Source organism: Oryctolagus cuniculus, chromosome X, assembly GCF_051225735.1.
Source record: "Oryctolagus cuniculus isolate XC-2025 breed Fujian yellow rabbit chromosome X, ASM5122573v1, whole genome shotgun sequence".
Classification (NCBI taxonomy): domain Eukaryota; kingdom Metazoa; phylum Chordata; class Mammalia; order Lagomorpha; family Leporidae; genus Oryctolagus; species Oryctolagus cuniculus.
Window position 1 is genome coordinate 109,195,149 of NC_142888.1, and position 22,923 is coordinate 109,218,071.

General features: G+C 37.8%; 1 protein-coding gene across 1 annotated transcript in view; it reads left to right on the top strand.

Annotated features, from left to right (window-relative positions):
• The window catches only part of STK26 (serine/threonine kinase 26), a 55,056-nt gene that overhangs the window by 15,694 nt on the left and 16,439 nt on the right, over positions 1-22,923 (top strand). Inside the window, exon 3 of the mRNA XM_070066771.2 lies at positions 17,621-17,851. Within this exon, the coding sequence (XP_069922872.1) occupies positions 17,621-17,851 (231 nt within the window). The remainder of the gene's footprint in view (positions 1-17,620; positions 17,852-22,923) is intronic.

Here is a 22,923-nt window from a genome sequence, read left to right on the forward strand (position 1 = left end):
TAAAAGTAAATCAGTAAAAATTTACTTAAAATTATGTATTCATTAAACACTGAGGTATCAATGGCCTTGATAAAGTTTTTAGTATATGAGAAATGTATAGAAAATAATGAATTGTTTACTTCAATTAACATATTTACCCTAAGGTAAAATCATCTGTGTATATGTCCCTATATCTGAATGTAAAAGGATTATCAGGAGTTGACACATGTTGCACTTTTATTGCGACACATCTCACACTCCTTTCACAGCTACTTCTTTCTGCCTTTGATACTGAGACTCTTAGCATGCTTGAAGAAATTGAACTCACAGCGGTCTATTCCATACAGCCTACAGATCATGGGAAATTACTTTTAATGAAATTCAATACTAGTGTTAAGCAGTTTTGGTGAATTGGAATTGAATTGAACATTACACAGGATTACATTTATCAAGACTTCCAATTCTGCTTAATTTCTCTCATAGAACAGTCTTAGAGAGAATCATTACATGAAAGCAAGTGCTTTTGATAAATACAAATCTGTTTGCCTGTTAGTAGAATCAAAGAAACTGGGTGGTATACAAATGACTTCTAGGTGACAGTAGCTTACCACCATTGTGTAAGCTCTTATTTTGAAGCAAAAATTGCTATAGGTACTTCACACTACAGATTCTAAGGTGATAAGGAAGGGAGAAAGTGGGCTTCGGATTCAGTTTCAGTGACAAACAAAAATCTTGTACCAAGAGAGCTGCTTTTTGTTGTTGTTGTTAACTCTATCTCTTCATGAAAAATGGTGACTGTCTGCAAAAGATCTTTTTTACTCTGTTACAGGCTTCTCAAAGAGCACATAAAATGAAAACGTGGGAATCCACTGGTTAAATAATGAATCAATTTTGAGGTTTTAGCACAGGTGACACCTCCATGGTCGTCTTTTTGGACTGTGCTTTCTGATAATAGCAAGTGGGGAGAAAAACTCTTCTGCTGTTGCTAGGGATCTTCTATCTGCTGAGGTTCAAGCATCAGTTTTTGGAGGCTGCGGTCTAAACCCTGCTTAGGGAAGGTAGAATTTCATAATGCCAGAGGATTACTGCTGCCTCATGAGCAAACAGAAAATGTAGGTGAAGGAAGCGGTGTTGGACTGTGGAAGAACAGAAAGACAGTATTTCCAAGGAAAGAGAAAAAGTAGTCTTTTGCTTTACAGGTTGAGAATTCTCTCCATATTTTTTTAGAATGGGAAATTTCTCTACTTTCTGCAGAGAAGAGAAAAAGCTAACAGCAAGTGAAATTGGGGAGGTAATAGTAATTCATTTCTTACTTGTTGTTTGTGACTTCTGCAATGCAAGTTACATTTCCATAGTTAATTTTTGTGGCAAGAAAATACATGTCTGTGAAGTATCTTTTTTGTTGGGAGGAAGCTTTTGAAAGATTGGGGGAGGAGGAGACATCATGGGGGGACGGTGATTTCAGGTGCTTTTCTATTGAAGATGGCAAATTTGGGGGGCATGTGAATTGGGCCAATAAAAATGTTTCTAGACACTTGGAGTCGTTTGGGGTGGCCCTTTTTGCCTCTGTAGCCAAAATGAATATCTTTCATTAACAAGGGAAAATGCCAGAATATCACCGCATTTTCTTTGGCTAATTTGGACTGTTATTTTGTGGGGAGGGGAGGCTAAACAGGAGTCTCACTTTCAAATGACTGCAGTCAGTATCATTGTTACTTTTCCAGTAGGTTCTGGCATGAAAGTTCGCCCTCGGGGAATGATTTAAACAGTACTTTGGAGAATTTCAAGGCTGAGTAGCATCTCAGATTTACTTTAAAATCAGTTTGCCTGATGACTTTTTAGCACCACTTGATTTATGTTTTGGCTGCAAGAACAGTTCTAAGTAGTAGTAGGCCGGTTAGTTTTTTCTAAAAATACTTACATATCCAAAATACAGCATTGTTTCCGTTAGTGTCCAGTAGTTTAAAAGATAGAAATGTCTCCGTATTAAACAACAAGAAGAAAACAAAACAAGAACTACTGTTTGCCCAGGGATTGCAGCCCCCTTTCCAAGTTTCAGGAAAGAGACACTTCCCTACCATTCTCTACACATGTGGCTGGATTTTAGATACATTTGTTTAACTAGACACATTTTAATTCGGTTACTCTGGTTTATACATTTTGATGACAGTGTGTCATGCAGTTATAGTGTAGTGGAGATCCTGGGTGGGAGATAAAGCACAGTTTTAGATGCTTTAAAAAAGCTCTTTAATTGAAAAGATGATCTGTTCATTTTAAGGGAATATTCTTATTTAATGTTGTCAGGTGGTTCCAGAGCTGAAGAATTTAATTTTCCTTCCTGGTAGGACACTAAATCATTTCCTCTTAAGTACTAGAATGAAGACTATGGTGTATTCTATTCCACTACCCTGTGGAATAATGCCTACATGCATCTCCTTAAACATAAGGTGAGAGAATTGCATAGGTAACCCTTAGGCCCTAAAACTGGGAATTTGGGGATTCGGCTCTGGAGTTGGGATGAAGTTCTTGTTTGTAAAAGATAATACACTCACAGGTGTTTATGCATCAAAGGGTTCAAATGCCCATTCCAAGCAAAATTTGAATTAGAAGTAATTGATTTTCTACTGAGGCAATTAATATGTAATTACTTTTTAAATATGTGTAATTAATTTTTACTAAAGAGGTAGTAAGGCTATCGTGTTTCCTTAAGCTTTGGAGACAAAGAAAGTTCCTGAAATTTTGCATTTTGAAGTTCTTTGTGGTAAATATTGCCCGATGCCTATATTTTAAAAAATAACAATCATCTACCTTCTTCCAGTACTGTTCTTGGCACTGTGTTAATCCAATGTAGCCTTTCTGAAACAGGGCTCCTCATCTGAACCATGAAACAGAGAACACTGTTTTTGTTACTGTTTTCTCAGATTCCCCCAAAAGGACATGTAACTAAGACCAACTGTAGATGCACTGGAGAGCAGTTCATTTATTACATGCGGTGGATTCCTTGTAGCTTGTTTGTGTGTGGCCGGCAAGCTTTTTTTTTTTTTTTAAAGGTTTTAAAAGAGTTATTTAAAAAGAAGAATATGGGACACGGACTCAGGCTGCAGAGTGTACGCGACCTACACAGCCTAAAATATTTCCTATTTGGCCCTTTACAGAAAACGTTTGCTGACCCCTGCCTTAGGGTCTGGAATCCCATTGAGAATTAATTGCTGAGCTAAAGAAAGGAAGCATTTTATAGTATCTTCACTGAGCTTGGAGATGTAGTATGGTAATAATAAAGATTTCCCCTTTACCAAGGTAACTGACTTGTATATCATCCCACTATTGTAGTGCTTAATTCAAATAACCTCAGATTATAGTAAATCTGTAGTCATCTTTTACTGGTGTTATAATGGTAAACTTTTAGCCATTGAATTGTATGAAAAGTTGTATATCTGACAATAATGAATAATAAAGGACATGGTGTGGTTGTGTGCGGGTCCATTTTAATGTTCTTCTCCATTTCTGGAGAAAGAAAAAAAAGGGGGTTACTCTGTAAAGGAATATAAGGGAGGGCAGGGAAGAGCAGTAATTGCTTTTATCAGGATTTTAAATTAGATGGCCAAATGTGTTAGAGAAGGCTAGTGAATAGCGAGTGTTAAGTGTTGTCTTCATCCAACAATTAAAGTCTCAGGTACCTTGTCAGCAGAACAATACCTAATCAAAAATGCATTAAAATTAATAGATCATAACCTATGGAAATAATCAGGCTCTGCCAAATGACACTTAACACTTGATGATTCAGTGGGGGAGGTGCCATCGGTCATCAAACATGGATTGGTAAATTGCAAACTTATCGAGGGCAAAAAAGACCAGGCATTATTTGCAATTTGCTGCTGATTTCCTTTTATGTCCATATTTGGTTCATCAGGAAGTTCTCTTGGCAGTTTTTTTTTTTTTTCTGGAAAATGTCAGGCTTTCTCTCTCCTTTTAGCAAGCCATTCTGGCCTTTGTCACTAAGTAGACCCGAGGCTGTGTGCAGATGTGATGGAATTACCTGAAACACAGCGTTTATTTTTTTTCCCCACTCCTCTGCTGAAAGCTTTCAGTGGCTCCGTCCTAGCCCAGCCAGAAATTTTGAGGAAAGAGGAGTGAAGCCGGACTGCTGAGATGCTAAGAAAAGGTGTCGCCGGATCACAGAACTGGCTTTCAGACTGGTTGTGAAGAAGGAAATAAAGGAAGGGAATGAAATTAGCCAAGGCAAGGGTGGAAAGTATCGCCATGTTCCTAAGTCTATACATATGAAATACATGAAACTTGTATAACGTAAATAAAATTTAACAAAAGAAATTTAAAAAAAGAACACAGAGTTTTAAGGTTGTGTTTTTCAAAACCTTTTTTGAGTCCATTTGGGATGGGTAGTGAGAATTTGGTGAATGGTACTTTCTCTCTGGTTAGGACTGTAAAATGATAGGGTACAAGTTAACTCAAGTTGTAGATCACAAATCTTTTGGGCACACATTGTTCCAAGCATTTCAATTATTTTGAAGTGCTCATCAAGCTTATTTTGGCGATGGCAATTCAAGAACTAATTAGGGAACTTTATCATTTGTCTTTCCTGTGGTTACTTGCTTGTCATTGTCTTTCCCACCCCACACCCAGCTAGAAATCACTCATTACAAAAGCAAAAAACCCAAGTATTTTATAAACATCATATCCAGTTCTAAACTCCTATTGCCCCCTAAAGTTCTTAAAGAGACTGTGGCATCTTTTTGAAGGGAAAATTTAGATTTTGCACATGTATGCGAATTTGGCACTGGATGTTGAGTATTTTAATTGGAGATTTGCAGTTTTGTAAAACTGATTGCTAAGTAGAGAAGGGCTATACATTTTAACTAATCAAATGCTTTGTATTTGATATATATGCTATATATTTGGTATTTGGCATATATATTTGCATGGAGAGCTTGGAAACAGCTCTGTGCTTATACTAGCTAAAAATTGAAAGCATCAACTCATACTAATATTAGTAGACATCTCATGACTTCGGTAGCATTTCCTACTTATTTGAACATGTAATTCATGTTTTGGTAATATGCATAGACTTCAGCAGTGTCACAGATCAACGGATGTAAAAACTGGTGAATCCGCTGCTGTAGAGATATGGATTATGATGTTCACAAATGCTCTTGACAGTGAGCACAACAGGGTGTCGAGTGGAATGGCCATATAATTCATGGACAAATGAAATTTAAAAGTATTTTGGTGCAAAAACAGGTTTGGAATTCATGTGTACTTTTCCCCTAATATATGCATTTTCCTTCAACTTTTTGAAGACCTCTCATAGGATTGAGAAATTTTAGTTCAGGAAACATTGGGGAACTTTAAAAGGAGATTATCCTTTTCTACAAAAATTAGAAGAAGCTGGAATTCTTTGGGAAAATGGAAATATGACAGCGCTGAGGGCTTTGTTTTCAAACAAATGGTACTCCTTGTGCAAAGTGGAAAGAATAATGATGATAAAATCATCATCATTAAGGATGCTGAAATCTAGCCTGCCTCCCGTCTTGTTAACGAGCTACTTTCTTAAGCATGTTGAGTATATCATAGTGCTCAGTGAAGATTTTATGCTTATTTGTAATATTTTTTAGCTTAGGCTTTCGGGTACAACTATTTCAAACATACTGACATATACCATTTTTAGTTGGTTTCTGAGTGTATTTGTGTTTGTTAATGAACTATTCCAAATCTTTTGAAGAAGTACAAAGGATATAAAAATAATAATAAGCATTCTTCTACCTGTGCACACACAAACATACACTCTGATGATATGTTGTACTTTGGGGAAATGAAAAGCAAATTGCTGAAAATATTAGAGACCATTTTTTTAGAATATACTAAAATCTCTCTGCTCCAGTGGTTGCCAAGAGTAAAATCATTTGCTATTGATGCCTTCATGCCATCAGTATTTTTTTCTTGTGATCATAAATGGTAAAGCCAGCAGGCCCCTAGAGATAATTTTCTTAAGTCCTAAGATTCCATTGGGTAACTCTTCACAAACACTATTTGATTAAATGCGTTCAGAGTATAGATTTGATTAAGGAGGAAAATGTTGGAGGGAAATCATTCTGCAGCCACTTTCTCATTAGGAATGAAAAGGTAGGTCTATGTAAAATTCCACTTTTTCAATCAGTGTTAATTTTCTAAAGAACTCATGGTGTTAATAATTTAGTGCTGTGCTTACAAGCCTCAAGCCCATTGATTTTAATTGGAGTTCCACATCTAGAAGGAAGATAGGCTGTGAACAAATCAATTTGGTTTTAATCCAATCCATTTTAATAAGTGTGCTGAAGATTCACCATAACATGATAGTTCGATATTTTCTATAAGAGTCTGCTGCCTTAGATTTTATCCAGAGGTGTTTATTTCTAAAAGTACTAAAATTATATGCTTTAATTTTACCTCTAATGTGAATAGCATAAAATGAGGCTCTCCGTGTCCATCACTTGAAATTGTCCATCACTTTAAAGTGCCCTGTGTGGATTTGATTAAATAATGGCCTGAATAAATTAGGATACCTGTTTTATCATTTATATACAACCATTAAGAGAATCTTAGTCTTCCTTTCATTGTACAGCCTCCTCCCCCTTTCCATATGAATATTTTATAGATAGGGCTTGTTATCAATCCCAGGCCATATCTATGTAACATCCTGGCTAGTCAGTAATAATCCCTTTAATATTAACATGAATGCTTGTGGCTAATCCTGACCCCTGGTTGAATTGTATATTTTTATATGTTTTTAGCCCAACTAAATTAAAAGAAATGTACAGCAGAGTGGTTCTGTGAGGCCTCTAATCTTTACAATGAAGTATGACATCGTTATATATATTCCAGGACATATAGTAGTCATGTGACTCTGGTTAAAAGTGATTGCTGGTGTGTTTCTAAATGAGATTTGCATATATCAGTGATATGCATCCTTATGTATGTGGCTACTACCAATTGTACTATAGCTCCATGTTATTTCAAGAACTACTATTTTGCAACATAAAGAGCTCTCCAGCTGAAAGAAAAATGTCTCAAAGGTGTTACTTGGAAAGTTTTTGTTAATTTAATCATATGAGAGTAGGGATTGACTTTGCATTTCACATATTTTAACAACATTCCCTTTTTTGAATGTAATCTCACTTATACCAAAAGTCAGAAACAAAATTCCAAATGTATCCAAGGGCCATTATGAGGGTACCTGGCTCTGAGTATGATAGAGCTCTATTCTTAATGACCTTAATGAAAATAGAATGGTCATAGCAATGAAAAAGTTTGTGAACATAATAAAATATGTACTCTTATAAAGGCACAAGGAAAGAGGTGGCTGCAGGAGGGCAGAGAATAAAGCATTCAATTCTTCCAGGGAGCTGGGAAGGTTTGTTTGTTGCTGTTGTCATTAATCAAAGATACTTCAATCAGAGATGGACAAATGGGCAGGGTATTGTAGACTAAAAAAATGGTACACATCAAAGGCTCAAAAATAAGAAAGTAATTCCCTAATGGAGAATTGCATTTAAGGTTATTTGTCTAAACTACTACCTACTGAGTCACTGGGCTTGAGTTATGGTTAAGATATGCCTGGAATTTTCCCTTTGGTCACTTAGTTTTGTTGGATGCTCAAATTCAATATGTGGTTGCTTACAGTTATATTACTTTCTGAATACTACTTTACTTTCAAATGAGTTTACTTCACATTTAAAGGAGAGGAAGACTAATAGGAGTTTAGGTCCCGAATAAAGTGAACTGATGACCCTCCATGACTTCTTTGGGGACAGTCACAAACATAATGGGGCATGGCTAGTGTGACAGGTGAGAGATCAATGTGGACAGTGACTCATTTTGCTGCTCTTCAGCCATCTTCATCACAATATCAGAGACTTGAGATATGAATGCAGTCTACTAATGATTCTTAAGTTCTTACTGGGACATTAAATCGTGAAGGTATTTACTGTCACTACAGATTTGGCCATGTGGCCAAAGCCAGTTCATCCCTTAGCTTGTGTGTCAAAACTAGGGTGGTGACTGCTAGTGATAAAGGGAAGGGAATAGAGGGCTTTGGCTTCCAATACTTCACAGATTTACACAGCTTCATAATAGCAAGGGATTCAGAGAGCATGGAACCTACTTCTCTCCTTCATTACACAGATGGTGAGGCTTGCATTTAATCACTGATTTCTTGTAATTTTGGGGATAAGCACAATTAAGCCAATTTTGCCTGACCTCTTTGCTCTTTTTACGTCTGTAATACGTATGAGAAACTAGACCTCCTTTTTCCTTTCTAATGGCTATAAGGTCAGAGAGAAATAAGCTAAATGATGCAATGGAATTTGCATCCAGCATTTATTGTGATGGTAGCCTTGGCTTTTGGTTTATTGAGAGAAGACTCTGATTGTTTGCAGGATGTTTCCTTTGCCCTTACCCATGGATGTAATTAAAGGCTTAAAAGGAACTTCAGATCCCAGAAAACTAGTCAAAAAGACAAAATCAGTTCTTCCCTCTAAGATGTCTTGGATCCAAAGATAATTTAGCTGGCTAGTCAAAATGATCAGACATTTCTACTCTCAATTAAAATAACAGGGATATGAAGACCTCTATATCTGGGAAATGGAGCTAATGACTCCATTATAGGTGCTACCTTTAAGTGACTTCGGTGCTCGCATGGGGAGTTCTAAGATGTAGAAGATATGGTTCAATTTATTTTCTTGCTAGATTTCATTTTTCTTTTGAAAACGGTGGTATGTGGTAAAGTGACAACGGAATCCAAGAAATGTTTCATTCTTTTTTACCCAATTATAAAGTGAGTGTCTTACAGACATATGTAAAGAACTACACTCTTCACATCCCAGAATGTGGCCAGCTTGCCTTGTTGTTCTTTCCCTCAGCTCTGAGCCCAGGTAAAGAGAAGAAGTAAGGTTAGAAGGCAGAGCAAACTCTTCTATCTACGGTTGAGTAGGAGGAATTAAAATGAAGGAAAATACGGTTGAGTAGGAGGAATTAAAATGAAGGAAAATTATCAATTATTCTTTTGTTCTGAAAGGTAAAGTAGACTCAAAATTATTAAGCAGGAGAAATTCCTCCAGCTGCTTTGTTATTCGTGCAACTATGTCAAAACCTTTTCTAATAATTTTAACCAAGTTATCCTTTATGAAAATATTTGCATTCCAAGTGTTTTTACTAATGAGATGCACTAAAAATAGGAATAATAAAATAAAGGAGAGATGGAAAAGTACTTATAAATTTAATTTTATTTCTGCCTTATGAATACATTTTTCTTGTTGCTATGAACAATATGAGTGAATGTTTAAACAGTTGCCTTAAGAGTATAAAATTACATACCATGTGAGACTTTTGACTTCATGCTTTGCCATTAAGACCAAGGTTGCAGTGCTGCTGCCTCCTCCATCTCAGAACTACCTTTCAAGACAGGGCATCAGCTGTGAGTTGAGAAAGTGCTATCTGGTTACCACAGGAAGCCCATGATTGTTGTAACTGTGTTTCTGACTATATTTCATTGATTTTCTTGCATACATGTAAAATTGGCAATTTGGTACTTTGTGTGGCAAAGGAGAGTTATCATAACCTTTCAGAGAGATGTAAAAATGGGAACATTCCAAAAGATAGGTAAACCAAGAACATTTTCTTTACCCACTTAGTTAAATATTTTGAGCTCTTATAAACATGGAAATCCAAACTGAAGCAACTGACCACCTGAAGAAATTTGATCTCAAGCCAAATTCTTCATGTTTAATTTGAAACATACACAGACCTACTTAATTTTTTTATCTTAGTTCTTATTCTGTCATATGCGAAAATATAGCAAATATAAGTATTTTACTTTAGAAATGTAGATCACAGAGGTTTCTTAAGAATTTCAAAAACCTTTATCAGATTCTTGTAACATGAATGGTAGGTTTGCAAAGTAGAGAAATGCTCTGCTACTATCACATCCTTCCCAAATTTAGAAAAATTTATGGGGAGCTTGTTTCACCCTTCTCATTATTAAAGTAATCTGAGCTTTCACATGATCATTTTAATAATTATAAGCCTACATAAAACCTAGTACAAAATCAACAATTGATGCTAAATGTTATTTTTATTCCTGTGCAGTTTCATCAGTTTGTGGTCATTTTTGTGAACAGAACTGGAAACCATAGTATTAAACGGTTACTGAAGTCTACAATAAATCACAGACAAAGCTGGAATTGGAGCTGTTGGCTCACTGACATCAGATCCTATGGGAATTTTGTTATTGAATATCCTTACAACTTTGCCTCCCACACTCTATAGGCTAGCCCATTCCAGTCTAGTTATTGACATGGGAAAAAATGGCACGGGTGTAGTAAACTTGCCAGAAAGTCAGGATTACTTATAGATCACTTTTTCTTAACATTATAATTTGAAATATTTAGCAACACACACACGTGCACACACACACACACGGGGCAGACAGTCTTATAGTTGCTCAAAAATTGTGAGATCATATCATTTGGACCAGTACCTACTTGACAACCCCTTCCTCCCTTCCTCCCAACCACCCAAGCCCCTGGTAACCAGAATTTTGCTCTCTAGTGCTATGGAGGATCAACATTTTTAGGTTCCACATATGAGCAAGATCATACAGTATTTGTCTTTCTGTGTCTGGCTTATTGCACTTAACAGCATGTCCTTCAGGTTCAGCTGTATTATCACAAATGATTGGTCAAAGGATACAAATCTCAATTAGATGGGAAAAATAAGTTTAAGTTCAAGAGATCTGTGTTACAATATGGTGACTATAGTTAATATATTGTATTTGTTAAAAATGCAAAGAGTGGCCGGCGCCGCGGCTCACTAGGCTAATCCTCCGCCTAGCGGCGCCGGCACACCGGGTTCTAGTCCCGGTCGGGGCGCCGGATTCTGTCCCGGTTGCCCCTCTTCCAGGCCAGCCCTCTGCTGTGGCCAGGGAGTGCAGTGGAGGATGGCCCAGGTGCTTGGGCCCTGCGCCCCATGGGAGACCAGGAAAAGCACCTGGCTCCTGGCTCCTGCCATCGGATCAGCGCGGTGCGCCGGCCGCAGCGCGCCGGCCGCGGCGGCCATTGGAGGGTGAACCAACGGCAAAGGAAGACCTTTCTCTCTGTCTCTCTCTCTCACTGTCCACTCTGCCTGTCAAAAACAAAAAAAAAAAAATGCAAAGAGTAAGATGTCTTACCACAAAGCTTTGATAACTTTTGAGGTATCATGTATGTTAATTAGCTAGGTTTAATCATTCCACAATGTATATGTACTTTAAAACATCATGTTGAACATGATAAATACATACACAGGTATTTCAAAAAGTGTGTGGAAGATAGAATTAAAAGATTATTTTCTATGCAAACAGTTTTTGAAGTTCATGCAGTTTTTTCCAATGCTGTGCATTTTCCATGAACTTTTTGAAGATCCCTTGAATGCGTGGATTACAACAATTTTTTAACCAAAATAAATTTTTTAAAAGATTTATTTGTTTGAAAGAGTTATAGAGAGTGAAAGAGAGACAGAGACAGAGAGAGAGAGAGAGAGAGAGAGATCTTTCATCTGCTGGTTCACTCCCAAAATGGCCTCAACAGCTGGGGCAGAGCCAGGCTAAAACCAGGAGCCAGGAACTCCATCCAGGTCTCCTACCTAGGTATCAGGGGCTCATGAACTTTGGACCATCCTATGCTGTTTTTCCAGGTGCATGAGCAGGGAGCTGGGTGGAAAGTGGAACAGTCAGGACTTGAACCAGTGGCCACATCACAGGCTGTGACTTAACCTGCTGTACCACCACATGGCCTCCTAAACTTATCTTTCAGTTTTGTTTTTCCATGAACTTTTTAGAGTTCTCTCATACAATTTTGTCTGTAAATTAAAAATAAAATAAGTAAATATATCATTTGGAGAACAGGAAAGTCCTGTGCTTTGCAAATTCTTTTAAGTTTAAAGTTTTCAAATTCTTTATAAATATTGGGATAGTATAAAATAGACACTGAACAATGGTGTGATCTGTTTATGATAGAAAATCATTTTTATTTTATAGCAAAAGGAAGTATGACTTAAGTTACAAATGAATTCAAGCCCTGATGAATGAACCTTAGACTTAAGAGTCAGGATACTTGAGTTCAACACTGAACTTTGCCACTAGTCAGCTACTTTATATCCTTGAACAATGTATAACCTCTTTAAACTACAGTTTTGTTGATAGAAAAAATTGATTTTGTTTAAGGTGTTTGTTCCATTTCAACTCAAAAGATTGTACACACACACACACACTTTTTTTTTCATTCCAAGCACTTGATCACTTCATCACCCCTCTACCTCTCCCATTGTTTTGACATAATTGATCTCAAATTTCATGGCATCCATTTTATGGTATTGGCCAAGGACACAGCAAGCATACATTAAATGCTTGCTCTTTATGATAGTATAAGGAGTTGGGTTGTATGGCCTATGCATTTCTTTCTAGCCCTAAAAGTCTGTCACTGAGTTAGAAGTCAGTTGTGTGCTGATCATGATTTAGCACGTAGAAAAGGTGGTCTTTTTCTCTATACCTACGTCTACATCTACTGTAGTCTTGAACTCAGCAGTGCTGACATCGATGGCTGTTGATTTTGGCCCCTCTTCTGGCCATACCTTAATTAGGAAACACTCAACAAACACCAATAGCATGGATGTCGTTAATGTAGGGTGACAAATTCAAAACAGTGAGTTCAATGTTGCTTGGCTTAGTTCTTGGTTTTTGAAAGTTCCTCCAGTGTTCCCGAGCTCAGTCCTTCCTGGTCAAATCCTCTGAGCAATCTGTTGATCATTCTCAGTACTATGCTGGCGGTCTTCCTCAGCTACCTCACATTCAAGGTCTTTCACGTTGCTCATCTTCGGTTCTTTCTCACCTTTGGCTTTCTAGGTCTGTGTTCTGCTAGAACTCTATAGCTAACTCTAGTTGTGTCTATGATTCCTTTGGTGCTCCTGGCCACCCATTCCTCATGCTCTCCTTGCAATTTGGACCCATTTTATATTGCTGCCTAGATCTAAACTTTTACTCCACCAAAACTCTGAAATCAATCACATCTTAGCTTATTATCCACTCTGTAGATTATACATAGATTGTGTTGGGTAAAAATAATATTGAAGTATACATACACAAAGAGTTTGGGATATACTGTGCTTAATTTATATGTCTAGCCTCGAGAACAAGTGCTAATTTTAGAGACATGTACTTTTAAGTGTTGCAGATTTGATTCGTTTTAGCATATTAAGTTTATCTACAAAGATACTTCAGGAAGTTCATGGAAATGTAATTAACAGATAAGTTTTTTGGTGTACAATAAATTTGAAATCCATGCATAGAATTTTTCATGATACACCTTTTCCTCAAAACTTTTACAGTACTCTGATATGTAAATACCAGAATCCTCTTGGTTTTATTTTCATTCCCAAGTTGTTCACTGTTAGTGTACAGAATTACATTAGACCCATATGCTTGCCTGGGAAAAATAGGGATAATGAGTTTCCCGGAAACAAGTATACAAAGTTCACATCTGTCTGCTCAGCAGTTCCCACAGGTTGATCTCAAGACTACTGCCACATGCCTACATAGGAATCATTGCGGTGCTTTTTAAAAAGTCTTGGTTGCAAGGATCCAATCTCAGATATTCTGAACCAGTGGTTTTGGATGAAGTCTATTTGCCTACTTTTTTTTAAGTTAAACTCATAATGTTAATGTATCACCAAGATTAGAAAGCTCTTAGAGAACTGTTACAGCTTCATCCAGTTCTCTTTCTGTGGTTTAATATCCAAGAAGTCCTCTTCCATCTACCCCCCGGAAGACAAACAGTTGATCACCTTATATTTTTTCCCTTTTGGACTTCCTGAGACTATTTCCATCCTGAGTAATTGTTGTTGTTGTTGTTTAATGATAATGATAACCTTCTGTTTAAGACTTAAATTTGTGACAATGGACATTAATGTGAAGGGTGAAGATTTAAGGCAAAGAACAGGTGTAAAGTAAATCATGCAACAATGTGAATGTCCTGAGGTGCGTCTGTGAGGTTTTCATTTTCACAGACTCATTTTTATGGGACACGTGGAAATGGTCCATTGTTGTAAATCAATATAAAGTTAATTTACCGGTTCCTCTTGTTTGCTGCTATAGAACCTACTGCTCCTTCCTTTATGGCAGGGGTAAGGAACCTTTTTTTCTCCCAAGGGCCATTTGGATATTTATAACATCATTCACGGGCCATATAAAATTATCAACTTAAAAATTAGCCTGCTACAGATTTATTGAATTTCGAGTCCCATCTGTGGTTGCCTTGGCAGAGCCAGACCAAATGATTTCACAGGCCTTATATGGCCCATGGGGAGGATGTTCCGCACCTCTGCTTATGGCAATGCAAACACAGATATGAACTTATTGCTCAATTGTAATTTTTCAGTAGAGGCAGAAAGATTTAGAAATTTTAATATTCTTAAAAGAATATTGGATTTAGATGGAAAGGGATCTGACTTGGCTTTATTTTCTTACAGGCTCCAAAGAACAATGGGAATTCTTGGATAAACCAGCTTTCTTTTTATAAATGATTTTTAAATTGTTTTACTTGGGATATTTACCATTTATTTACTTGACTTTTTCCCCCTTGTGCTAAAAACAGGAAGGAAATATGTCTTATAAAGATTTAGAAAACTTTGGTTTAAGATGGTAAAAGAGGAGTTAGAACCTGGGAATCATATATTAGGGATTCAGGGATTTATAAATGGGACAGGGATCTCTATCCCTTCAATAGTTCAAGAAAATTGGTTATATTAGTGCAAACTTGTTTTCATGATCCTCTCCACTGTGAAAGTTGATGATTTGCTTGAAAAGTGTAGACCCCAAATAAAAGACTGAAGTGCAATCAATTTGTAAATGATGAGTCTTTCTCCTTTTCTTTCTCCAACCTGCCATTCCTCAATTTAAAATCTTAAACTATATTAATGAGTTAGGCTTCACTTCAGAGCTTCTTTAAACTGCAAAATGTGACTTGGATTTTAAGTCTTTGATTTACATATTTGCAGGAGCTAGTTTATTACAGAAAGCAAGGAACAGCTGTATCCTCCCTGGAGTTGATTGTTTCATTCAAATCCTTTCAAAACACTAATTAGTAAGATTAGGATTTAATTTTTGTTTCTTAACAACAGATGATAACTTCTTATACAATTAATATACTTCCTGGAGTGTGTTATCAGAATGCACAGTCTGAATTTTTCAATACATACTGTATTGTAAATTTTAGAATTATTTTGTGACTGTATGAGAAAAAAAGATTTAAAAAAACTTTCCAAGACCACTACATTTAGGAAGTTTAGAGGGAGGTGAATCCTTCACCAAGTTATTTGGTGGGTATTTTTACCACAAGGTAAAGACAACAACCATCACCCAAAGTAGGAAGAAGTACCTGTGGGTTAGCCACTGTGTAGTAGTAAACCCAATGAAGTACAATGTCTTGGAAAAAGAGGACACCAAATAAATTAATTATGATAGTTCTGTAGTGTTTGAGAAGGCATTATAACAAAATGTAGACGAATTTGCAACTTACTGAAGTCTAAACTATTTCTGAAAGTGGGAAAGTCATGTGGGAAAGTCAACATGTGTATATTTGTTCCATGTGGCTGCTGGATGAGGATGGGGATACACAAATAGGTTGCAACATCAAAGAGACTACCACATGGAAAGTACATCTTTTAAAAATGGGGAAAAATCCAATCAAATGGAATAGAGAAACTCATGAGGTAAACAGGTATGTCTTGTGCAAACTGTATTATAGGCAGCTTGAAACAAGAGAATTTGGTCAAATTCTTTATAAGGAGTTTACTGAAGTAGTGGTGTATAAATTTGGCAATCATTGTGCAAAGAACTTGGTAAGAGAAACATAATAAATTTTAATGGCCTCTTTGTCTAATAAAAGAAGACATAAGGGACATGAATCCTCCATAATTGTCATCGGAAATTGATGATGAAGTGAAACTAGGTAAAATTGTAGTACAGGAACAGGTATTCTAGGTCTAATGGACAAATTAATTATAGATACCTCACCAGAACCAGATAGCATCCTCATATATTTTACAGGAATTCAAAGTAACATTTTAGCATAATAAAGTCATTAAATGTAATTTAGTAATGTTAATTTTTGAGAATTTGGAAATCTTGACTTTCTACTTTATCAACCATGTATCTTAAGCAATATAAGTCCAAATAAAGCTATAAAGATTGTGTCATGGGAGTGTAATTTAAATTCAAGATTGTATATGCATATTATAAGATAAATGGTATTTCTGACCCATGCATGGACACTACATTTATAAATGTAAATGTGCCCTATACATTTTTAGGTCTAAAATCCTACACTTGATTACAGATTTTATTGTAGCATATTCTTGTTCCTCACTGTGAATTGTGAAAGTTCAGCATGCTACTATTTCTTTTTCTTTCTTTTTTTTTTCTTTCTTTTTTTTTTTTTTGCCAGGCAGAGTTAGACAGTGAGAGAGAGAGAGAGAGAGACAGAGAGAGAGTTACAGACAGTGAGAGAGAGACAGAGAGAAAGGTCTTCCTTCCATTGCTTCAATCCTGAAATGGTCACTTTGGTCGGCGCGCTGCGCCGATCCGAAGCCAGGAACCAGGTGCTTCCTCCTGGTCTCCCATGTGGGTGCAGGGCCCAAGCACTTGGGCCACCCTCCACTGCCCTCTTGGGCCACAGCAGAGAGCTGGACTGGAAGAGCAGCAACTGGGACAGAATCTGGTGCCCCAACCAGGACTAGAACCTGGGGTGCTGGCGCCACAGGTGGAGGATTAGCCTAGTGAGCCGCGGCACTGGCCCATGCTACTATTTCTTAATGATATTAACAAAATTAAGGCACAGAACCTTATTTCAACTACTGATTTACCTACAGATAGGATCCTAACTAAAATAACTAACCAGCTAAATAAATAAATAAATAAATAAAAACAGCTTGTTAACCCTGGCTGGCGGTTTTGAAGTGTGGGTGTAGTAACTGTGATGTTGGAGGCAGAGAAGGAAAGTTAGAGGTAACACATACTGGTAGAATGTTCGAATGTTTAGTGATTCACCTTCGCTTAAGGTTATGTGTTCTCTCACCATTGCTAAATTTGCATGATTGTACAAACTGTGCATAATTAGTTGCTGTATTTAAAAAAAAAACGCCTGATCCTCTGGCAGGCACTGGAGACCACGTTTGCTGTATGGGATGTTTTTGTATAGCAGGATCAGCAAAGCCCACTGCATGTGGGTGACTCAGTAGAATGTGGTCTAGCTGACCCTTGGAGATGACAGTAGTTCTAACAAAGCATATATGTAGAGTCAAAAGACTTTGCATGCTTTGAAAAAAAATCAAGAAATGAGAAATGTTTAAGGAGATGAAAATGCCAGTTACCCCAATTTGATCATCACATTGTATACATGCATTGATTTGTCACATTTTATTCATAAATATATACAATTAAGAAAATAATAAAAATAGGAAAAATCCTATAAAATATTATCTTATGTGATTTATTTTCCTTCCATTAAAAATATTTGATTCAAAACATTTTTGTTCTTTGTCTCTTTCCTTCCCCCCTTAGAATAATATAGCTGATCCAGAAGAACTGTTCACAAAATTAGAACGCATTGGAAAAGGCTCATTTGGGGAAGTTTTCAAAGGAATTGATAACCGTACCCAGCAAGTGGTTGCTATTAAAATCATTGACCTTGAGGAAGCTGAAGATGAAATAGAAGACATTCAGCAAGAAATAACTGTTTTGAGTCAATGTGACAGCTCATATGTAACAAAATACTATGGGTCATATTTAAAGGTAATGTATGTGTTGTATTATTTAAGTCATAAGGTATTTTCATTACTTTTTTCTTTTTTAAAAATTCTATTTTTTGAAAGGCAGTATCTTAAATTAGAACTTGGCAGTCTTTGGCCTCAAGACGGAATCCAGCCCCATTTATAGAACCAAATAATCCGTTGTTAGATTTAGCAGATGTATCCTGCATACATCTAGTACTCAGCTGTACCCTTTTTCCACACCTGAACTGGGGGTTGATGGGGGAGCAGAAATACAGCTGGTCCTTGGGACGTATCTTTTGGCAGGAAAAGGCTATCCCCCAGATATCCACATATTATTCTCAATGGGCTGGTGTTCTTCAACCTCAGATTGGATAGACTATGTAAGTATGTCACTTATTCCATTGAGTTATAATAGTTATTTAAATGTCTCTCTGCAAACAGGTTGTGATCTCCTTGATGTCTTGGCTTAACTAGTCTGGGCTTGTACATCAGTTAGCACAGGGTATGACACATCTTAAGCAACTGATAAATATGATTATTTTTCAGTACACGCTGGGGATAGATTGGCTCCACAAGATGCCTTGCAGATATCAAACTGCATGGCTGCCCAAGTCCCTTATATAAAATAGCATTTCCATATAACCCAGACACAACCTCTCAAATAAGTTTATATGTCTTATAACATCTAATGCAATGTAAATATTCTGGAAATCGTTGTTGTTATTCTGTATCATTTGGGGACTGATAACAGAAAAATATCTGTATAGATGAATAGATGCAATGTTTTTTGAATATGTTTGCCCTGCAGTTGGTTGGATCTGGGGACATGGAAAACATGGATGTTGGAGGGCTGACTATACTTGTTAAAATGGAATTAAGTGGAATAATATCTGTGTGCCCTCCCCCCAAAGTTGGAGTTAGCAGACAGCTAAAAAGTTCTGGCAGATGGCGATACCATTGCAAGAGTTCTAGGGTTCCTGTGTTAGAAGGCAGAATTGGTGTCTATTGGAATATGAAGAATAAATAGCTGGGAAAGTCTTAGCTTAGTACAGGGTGGGGAATGTCAGGCGGGCGGGCCATATAAGGCCAGCAAACTCATTTGGTCCAGCCCTGCCAAGGCAACCGTAGGCGGGACTCAAAATTCAATAAATCTACTGCAGGCTAATTTTTAAGTTGATCATTTTCTGTGGCCGAGGAATGATGTTATAAATATCCAAACGGCCCTTGGCAGGCCAAAAAAAAAGGGGGGGGGGGCTCGAGTTTAAGTTATTTTAGAATTAAAATTGTTTCTGACAATGTTGAAAAATTTTTCAAAGGAAGCCAATGAAAGTATTAGGTCCTTGCCCTTCAGGGCTTTCTATAAGGGGGGGAGGGGAGAGGATTTGTTGTTTCTTGTTGCCTTAAGTTAATGTCTGCGAATTTGCTGGTGCACTCACCTCTTCTGCACATGCCAGGCTGGCTTCAGCGTGGAAAGGCCTTCTCCCGTGGGCGAGTGTGAGGGCACTGGCTGGCTGCTCCACAGTGGTTCTGCACCCTTTAGTCTGCTGTGTCGCTCTGCCTGCTGAGGTCCTTGTTAACAGAGATCTGTCTCAGCAACAGAGGAAAGGGCTTGTGCGAGTCTTTGCTGGCTTGAGCGGCTGGGTTTCCCCAGTCTGTTCTTCCTCCCACAGAAGTCATGACCGAGGGGATCCCTCTGGACACGGGGTCTGGCTTATGAGCAGGCTCATCTGATGAGTGGAAGGCCAGATAGCTGAGGCTTGAAGGCATGGGCCCGTGAGTGTCTGCCGGCATAATGCGGCAGTAGTGAGGTGTAGTTCTTCCCATCCTCTCTCCCTACCCCTGCAGCTGCCACGTTGCTAACGGTAGGCAAGGCGTGGGTGCTTGTGCCACACCAGGGTCAGGAGGGCGGGCTTACAGAGCAAGCGTGGTTGGGAGGAAGGGCGGAGTTGAACTCATGGCGGGAGAGCAGGTGCCCAGACCGCTTGCTTGCGCAGAAACCTCAGATCCGGCAGACTGCGAGCCAGCTCGCTGTTGCATTCACTCCGGCCTCTGCATTGGAGGTGTGGTGGTTGCAGGTTAGCCACAGGAGACAATCCAGAGCGCAGACCGGCTCAGTGGTGGCTGAGCCACCATTTAGAGCGCGGACAAGGACAGAGCGCTTGGCTGTGACGCGGTTGGAAGCCATGGCTGGTATGGCAGTGTCAGGATATCTCCATGGCTTGAGCTACAGGCTGGCGAAGTTCACAAAGCGCAGGTCTGCAGTGTGGATGTCACCTCTCCAGGGGGTCAGAAGCGGTCCCCAACAGCGTCTGGTTAAGAGAGGATTGTATCACTGTGCCTTTCTCTCTGCAGTTCACTGGCAGCAATGGCTGCCGGCTACCTCAGTGTTAAGAGACGCCAGCATTCTCCGCCCAAGTGGGGACCATGGTGGTGCCTCCACAGTGCCCTTGGTTCTTGGCAGTCTCCTGGTGGCTTGGACATGTGCATCTCACCAGTGATCCTTTCTGTGCCGAGAGTGCAGTGTTTTACCCCACGGGGTTGCTGAGGATTCTTCTCCTGGGTTATCTTGGATTATGTTATGTTGGCTTATTTGTTTGTCTTTGTGGGATGATTAAGAGTGATACCTCCTGCTACTCGATCTTGGTGACTTTACTCTGTCACCACTTTGTTGAGCTATCTATTACTTAATACAGATGAGGAAATTCATTATGTATTTCTCTGCCTTTTCACAAAGCCTAATTATGCTAATATTACATGAATTAGATGAATATGGAATGAAAGCTTAGAATGAATCATAAATCAGCCAAATAGCTACAGATAGAAAAATGAGATCTCTCTACTTCTGCCATCTAAGAACTTACCTTCGAGTGCGATTCTAAAATGTTGCAGATATTCTGATTAAAGTATGTAGGCAATACAGATAAGTCACAAATGAGGTGGTCATTTTTGTCCTTCTATGGAATTACTTGAATAAAAGACCTCCCAGAGGAGGTAATAAGACTGGAAAGTTTCTATCCAATGTCAGCATTTCCTTCAGTGTTGTAACTACTGTCTGTTCTGTATTTTACCATGTCCATACTCTTTTGATCTTTTGTAGCATAATTTTTCCATTTGTATTCATCCCGTAGAAGTTAATTTAGCAGGTCAGATTCCTTAGAAATCTGTGTGTGTGTGTGTGTGTGTGTGTTTATACATTCTAGTTGGATTCCTAGTAATTCTAGTAGTACTCTCAAGCAAACCTGAATCGTTGCTATATTTAGTTATCTGTAACAGATCAGTTATTTTTGATAACTGACTTAAAATATTAAGTTAACCCTATTCAAAATGGATTGTGCTATGTTAAATTGGATTTTATTGATTGCTTATAGCCTTTATTCAGTACCCTCAGAGACAATGTGTTGCAGCACTGTATTTTTCATTCCTCAGATTTCAAGTTTTTGGAAAAATTCCCTGCAAAACCTAACAAAATAGTATGCATATACTCATCATCCAATAATGGCTTAATCTTAAATACAATCTAATTTGCTGTCTCAAATCTTGACTTTTTTTTCTAAACTAAGACTGTGTCAAATATGATGGGGGTATGTTTAATGCCGTCAGTGTAATTCAAGGCCATGTCCTGTTAGCACCATCAGAGAGCTGCATTATCAATCCGCTGATGTACTTATTGTGGCCCATCCAGCCATTTCAGAGGACATGGAGGATTTTGTGAGTGAAGTGAATTGAACAAAGCAGGATATGGGTTTTGCTCCAGTTGCCCCCCCCCCCCAGGACATCATACATAACCAAGACCTCACTGTAAGCTAGAGGAAAAGGTTATTGCATTTGAGAGAAAATTATATGTTCTCTGAAACTGCATACAGTTGTAGTGATTTCCCTGAGACATGCAAAAATGACTAGGTATTCATTTTGACTGAGGTCACTGTGTAGCTCCAGTTTGAAAAACAAGAGTAAAAACCAGACAAACACATCAGCATGGCCACAGTGTTTTCCTTTAATTTTAGCTCATTGCAGATTTTCTTAACCGAGTTAGTCTTTATGAAGAGTGCTAAAATAAGCAAACCCTTCCCTTCTGATCTCACAATATTTAAAGAATCTTTTATAATCCTGAAATATTTTTCTATTTTGGTATAAATCTTAAAATGAAGCTCACCCAGGCATTGAATAGAATTTGAATCATGCCTTTATTTGCTACTGAAAGAAATTACTTTTAGATTTTTTTTTAGTGAAATACTGAGTTTAATGAAACATAGATTTCTTTTTATGGCAAAGAAATATTGGCCTTCCCTGCACACTACCAGTATTTATTTGAAAACAGCAACAATAATAAAAAATTGGATGAATGAAGTAAAGTATTCCATAATCAAGTTTGTAAGTCTTTTAGCCTCATTTTTCACGGAAACTTTGTGTGTGCTTACATCCAGTGTGTGCTCAATTCTTCTAAAATATTCTATTTTTTAAAAAATAGAATTTTTTTATAAAACTTGAGGGAAATCAAGAATAGAACATTTTCTTCTGTTTAAAATGTTCTTTTCTCAAAATAAGAATAGCTTTAAACCTAGCATAATGTGCTCATAAGCAGCCCCATATTAGTTTTAGTTCAATACATGCTTATTTATTGAGTGCCTACTCTGTATATTTCTCTGATTCTGCATTTTTGCCCTTATCAATCTGCTTCATTCTCACCACTTGTAAATTCCTGCCTCTGGTTCCATCCTCCCTCCTCAGCCCCACCTATGTACTGGCCACTTGCCTCATATTACTCATTAGGCCTGTGGGTACATTAAGTACAATAACTTGACAACAGGAGCGGTAACATTTGAACTGGATCTTGAATGTGATTTTGGTTGGGGTTGGGATGTGAGGGTGGACAGAACATTCTAAACTGGAAAGAAATGACTCAGAGGTAGTGAAGTATCTAGCCACATCTAGGCAAGATGATCTCTGCTGTCCCCTGCAGTTCTATAAAGTCTGTGTGCTGTGTTTTTTCACTTGTGGTAAACTGTACATAACATAGAGTTTCCCATTTTAGCTCTTTTTATGTATCAGTTCTGTAATATTAAGTAAATTCATATGTTTGTGTAACCATCA